This window comes from Haliotis cracherodii, unplaced genomic scaffold, assembly GCF_022045235.1.
Source record: "Haliotis cracherodii isolate W230 unplaced genomic scaffold, xgHalCrac1.p SCAF_2, whole genome shotgun sequence".
NCBI lineage: Eukaryota > Metazoa > Mollusca > Gastropoda > Lepetellida > Haliotidae > Haliotis > Haliotis cracherodii.
The window spans coordinates 2,565,364-2,571,363 of NW_027266275.1; the positions used below are offsets into that span (position 1 = coordinate 2,565,364).

At 41.2% G+C, this 6,000-nt stretch overlaps 1 protein-coding gene across 1 annotated transcript in view; it reads left to right on the forward strand.

Annotated features, from left to right (window-relative positions):
- LOC139469434 (uncharacterized) overlaps positions 1-4,959 on the forward strand; it is a 29,948-nt gene extending 24,989 nt beyond the window's left edge. Inside the window, exons 14-15 of the mRNA XM_071251600.1 lie at positions 597-663; positions 1,156-4,959. Of these exons, the coding sequence (XP_071107701.1) occupies positions 597-663; positions 1,156-3,500 (2,412 nt within the window). The 3' untranslated portion in view covers positions 3,501-4,959. The remainder of the gene's footprint in view (positions 1-596; positions 664-1,155) is intronic.
- The last annotated feature ends 1,041 nt before the right edge of the window (positions 4,960-6,000 follow it).

Consider the following 6,000-nt stretch of genomic DNA (forward strand, 5'->3'; position numbering starts at 1 on the left):
CGCCGCATTCAGCAATATTTCAGCATTATGATAGCGGTTTTGTAAATAATCGAGCCTGGGCGAGAAAGTCCAGTGATCACATCATGAGCATCGATCTACGTAATTGGGATACAGTGACATGCATCAACCAAGTCAGCGAGCCTGACCACCCGATCCCGTCAGTCGCCTCTAACGACAAACATGAATTGCTGAAGATAAATTCTGACCATGTTTTTCTCGTGCTACAACCTTTGTTAATTGTAACCCTGTTTGTCGTCGCTGCCTTTATGGACGGACTATTCGGGGATGGGGAAGGAGTTCCTGTAATGTAGACTTCTGGTATTGTACAAAAGCTGTGACGTAACAATAGTAGGTCTTGAACAAGAATTCCAGGCACTCCATGGTCCAAAATGAAATGGGCGGCCCCCTTACCCATATCATAATGTAACAGAACGTTTACTTTAATTTTTCTAAGTCATGATTCCTGAAAATATTATCATTGGGTTAATGATATAATACTTGTAGAATATGAAAACATGATAATTTGAAGCTGAGGTTAAAAGTACTTTGAATATTACACGACACGCGTGATAATATGCATGTGTTAATCGATATAGGTTGATGAAACTGACAAGTGTTTCAAAGAGCGACTGACGTGGCGGCAAATGCGAGACATTCTTTCTGGTGAGCATGTTGTCATAAATTCATATTAATATATTACTGGAATTTATGAATTGCTCGAAAAAACATTTAATGCAGAGCAGATATCACAACTGCCAAGCATAAAGAATATTCCTATAAACAATACTTGTAATCAAAAACATCACACAAGCCAAACTATCATAATCAGAAGATGGAGTGCGACTAGACCAATACTTTGCACTTGACAAAGGTCTCTACATATCCAAGAGTACTAAATCAGTGGATGTTGGATTACATTGGATGTGTTATCTGTTTATATTTAATCACATTTTGGAAAGATAGAGATATGAATTTGACAAGAAAACAATTCAGGTTTAGCTATCGTATAACGTACTTTTGATTATCTGATTTCAGATACATATTTCAAAGCTAATTTCAAGTTCCACGTTCATTTCTAGTGTATTGCATCACAGAATCTGTTTCGAGATATTATCTCTTGTTCTTTTGCTGTATGCGTGTTTAATGGTTTTTCAGATTTGAACGACTTTGAAGATTTTGTGGAGAAGATTATGTCACCCAAATCAACAGATGATGATTGCTGTAAGCATTACGAAACTAAATTAGCAGCCAAGGCAGATATGATCCAGTATTACCGATACAGAAGGAAGGAAGAAGATAAAAAAAGGGTTATGGAATATACACAAGAATACGAAGGAGAAGGTCATGAAGAGCTCTGGGGCCACACGCTTCTACATCTAGCCGTATGTTTTCAACAAAAAAAAACAGCGAAGACAATATGTAAAGATGCGCCCAGTCTTATCCACACTGACATTGGAACATGGCATGTTCATAGAGACACATATAATGGATTGACACCCTTCCTTCTGGCAGTGGCACATGGTGATTTTGACTTGGTTAAGTGCATGGAAAGCGTGAAGCCCGAAGATACTGTCACGATTGGTCGAAGGATGAATGGAACTGTGTTTATGGGCCATTTGCCATTTCACACGGCTGTCCTGTGTTACTTGAACGACCCAAACAAAGACGATACACACAGGGAGCCAGAAAATAGATTTGTGAAGATTATCAAATTGCTTGTGGAAGGAAATGGTGTTCTTGAAGGACAAAACTATAGACGCGACACTGTTCTCCACAGCATCATGCGTTTTGTAAGATGCTTTCCGGCGTGTGAGGCACGTGCAGTGGACATGATGTCATGGTTGGAGTCCTTAATGGAGAAGAAAGTAAAGAAAGAAGATGTTATTGACTATAAAAGAAAACTATTTTTCACAAAAAACGAAAATCACATGACAGCACTCCAACTTGCAACAGAATGTGGCCACATGAGTTTGTTTGCCTGCTTCTTAAAAATAAAAGGAGTGTATCTCATTGCCTACCCCCATGATGACTTGTATGAGATACGACGATTTGATGTCACCGAGATAGACAAGGTTGCTTTGCTCGAAGCTCAGCAATGTCCAACACAATCAGCCAAAAAGGAAACAGACAAGGAGGGTCATCCTACAGAGGCAGCTGATGCGGGAAGTAAGGCTCAAATTCCCCAAGGGTCTAGTAATGCCTCGAAAAAAGACGGAGAAATTAAAGAAGGAAAAGATCAGCCAAAAACCTTAAATTCTTCTGTTGACAACATCAGTAACCAATCTGTTGCTGAACTTCTCTGCTGTCAGGATCTACAAGTCGCAACTAAACTGGTTAGCGCTGACGTTTTTGAAGAAATGGTCCGGCGCAAACTGAAAACATACCTGAATCCCTTTCGGATTCTGTGTTTTGGGCACGTATCTCTGATTATACTGTTGTGTGTGTATGTTGTTGCGAGAGCTGCTGCTAGTGAAGGCATATCCTGGCCACCACGGGGATTTCTGGAATTCTGTAACGTTGTTACATTTCTCAGTTCTTTTCTGTACTTTGTTCAAGAATTCCCGCTTCGATTCTGTTTTGGAAAACAACCATTTACTTGGACAGCATTTCACCACAACGTCGTCTACAGGGTCCTCTTTGTCCTGTTTGCTGGTTTCTTGTTTGTTGACTCGATATTGTACAGGATACCCGATTCAGTCTTTGTTGACTACAAAACCTTATCTCTGATTTTGGCTATCCTTGCAGGTACATGGTCAATATTGTTCTTTCTGCGAATGAGCAAATACTTCAGCTTGTATATTGTACTTCTAAATGAAGCTTTGATTAGGGCTGTGGTGCCATTTGCCTGTCTCATCCTGATGCAGGTGCTTGTGTTCTCCGCCTGTATGCATGCAACGTTTCTACACCCTGAACAAGGAAGGGATGTTTTAAGTGATTTTTCACACTATGGAAAATCATTACTTACCATGGGTAAACTGATGATTGGTTTAACAGAAATTGGAGAGCTATTGGACTCCCGTGAAGATTTTATCATAGTATTTCTGTTTGCTTTATTTTTACTGATCACGTTTCTGCTGATGATCAATGCCCTCATTGGTGTAATGACCAATCGATTTCATGACACACAAACAAACAGAGAAATGGTTTGTCGGTTACAAGAGCTATCAATTATCATCTTTATTGAAGGCTGGTTTTCTGAACGGACTAAAAAACTTGGATTCCCGAGGCTTGGAGTTGATCCTGAAGAATCAAATGGAGACAATGCAGATGAAGCCATTCGAACAAATACTGATGAATACAGTACAAAGAGATTCGTTATGTCTTACAGGAAGGTTCGGAGTTCTACAGCAGATAATCCAGCAAATGCTGAGCATATTCTACGAAAACAGGTGAAAAGAAGCGAGGAACTTAATAATAAGATAGACAGGTTGTTAGATTTGCAAGAGACTAAGAGTTATGATGGAACGAGAGCTTTGAACATTTACCATTATAGCTACTAGTTCATGGGCGGGCGCAGCATTTTGCTCTAGTTTGTGCGTGCGTGCGTGCGTGCGTGCGTGCGTGCGTGAGTGCGTGCGTGTTTGTCAAAGAAGGAGTCTTATCTAGACAAAACCAGTTATTGATATTATAAGCATGGATCCGCGCTGCCGGGTTCGATGACACACTATCAACATTGTCAGGGAGCCTGACGCCGTATGATTACCATGTGTTGCTGGGGATCAATTCTAACCTGGCTTGAATTTCGTCAGAGAAAAACACAGAGTTTCATTTTTTTATTGTTTCAATACATGTGAGGATATAGTTTTGAAGAGGAATTTGAACACTACCACTTGAAACTTGACTTGTATGGCAGGAGGCAGTGCTCGGGATGAAGATGCCACATTTCCAGGCAGGACAATGTGCGAGGACGGGCAGTCACCTGCACACAGTCACCACCTTTCTGAAGTCTAATTGTACCTGTGGTATTTCGAATTTCCTATACAACGTGATTCATTGTATTAGGTCAACGTTGTTGTTTATGTTTGACATGTTTTATATTCCGTAGAAGGTATAGAATCTAGAACGAAGACCTGGTATCATCATTATTTGATAGTCATTTATGAATAATTTATAGTACAGTCTGAATTGGACATTGGACTTTCAGCATATATTTCTTATGAATATGGAAATGTTCTTTTGTTTGCTTTTATCTTTGTAGTAATTATCTATATATAGATACATTTGTACTTGAAAATATCTGTCTTAGATGAAAAATTGTTGCAGGATTTACTCAAACAGAACACTTCACCTGCTACAGTTATTCCTGCGTAGATGGGTTTGCGGTTCTTATGTCTAAGTTTCTTTGTTTGGTGATAATGTCGCACTCAGCTGTATGCCGACGATCTGTGAATATTCGAGTGTGGACCAGACAAACCAGAGATTGATATCATGAGCAATTACGAATACGATGACTAACAATCACCGGGCCTGACCACCAGATCCATTTTGTCGTCTCTCAAGACCAGAACATTGATGGGGACTGAAATTCCTATCCCGAATCCCAACGGGTGTTAGTGATGGTGGAGACTTGTAAATATATTTGTAGTAATTGTCAGTGGCAGCAAATGATTGAACAACTGGTAAAAAATATCCAGTGATATTGTGGCCAGCTTTGACCCGCGGCGACAGCAGCTAGTGAAGCTTTCCAGATGGTTTTGTGCTGGAATATAGAGTTATCCGCCCCTGGTTGGTTAACAAGGAAGGCCTTGCCGACCGAGAAGCATCTGGTATGTGGATGGTACAGTTTCTAGAAGGATGGCTGTATCTCTCTATATAAGAGCGACGAGAGGGCGATTCGAGGCCTTTACGACCTGATCTTTTACTACATTCTAGATTATTCTAGATTCAGGTACGATGACAGGACTGGTTCAATAATTTAAGTGAGAAAATTCTGGACAGTCGTGAATACATTTAATTATTTCTAAGCATGATCTTTAGTGATGCTGATATTGTAATGTCTTATTAAATGTAAACTGAAATTGTGTTTGAATAATTTTTTTTGATTATTTATAGATCTTGTGTGGCCATTTACTGATTTCCCAGTTTAGTTTTGTGCGAACCGGTTTCTTGGTTACCCCCAGCGTAGTATCCGTGTTAGTATCAGCTTGTGTGTCACTAGACACTAGACCACCCGTGTCCCCTTGTATCCGTGTTAGTATCAGTTTGTGTGTCACTAGACACTAGACCACCCGTGTCCCCTTGTATCCGTGTTAGTATCAGTTTGTGTGTCACTAGACACTAGACCACCCGTGTCCCCTTGTATCCGTGTTAGTATCAGCTTATGTGTCACTAGACACTAGACCACCCGTGTCCCCTTGTATCAGTTTGTGTGTCACTAGACACTAGACCACCCGTGTCCCCTTGTATCAGTTTGTGTGTCACTAGACACTAGACCACCCGTGTCCCCTTGTATCCGTGTTAGTATCAGCTTATGTGTCACTAGACACTAGACCACCCGTGTCCCCTTGTATCCGTGTTAGTATCAGTTTGTGTGTCACTAGACACTAGACCACCCGTGTCCCCTTGTATGCGTGTTAGTATCAGCTTATGTGTCACTAGACACTAGACCACCCGTGTCCCCTTGTATCAGTTTGTGTGTCACTAGACACTAGACCACCCGTGTCCCCTTGTATCAGTTTGTGTGTCACTAGACACTAGACCACCCGTGTCTCCTTGTATCAGTTTGTGTGTCACTAGACACTAGACCACCCGTGTCCCCTTGTATCAGTTTGTGTGTCACTAGACACTAGACCACCCGTGTCCCCTTGTATCAGTTTGTGTGTCACTAGACACTAGACCACCCGTGTCCCCTTGTATCAGTTTGTGTGTCACTAGACACTAGACCACCCGTGTCCCCTTGTATCAGTTTGTGTGTCACTAGACACTAGACCACCCGTGTCCCCTTGTATCAGTTTGTGTGTCACTAGACACTAGACCACCCGTGTCCCCTTGTATCAGCTT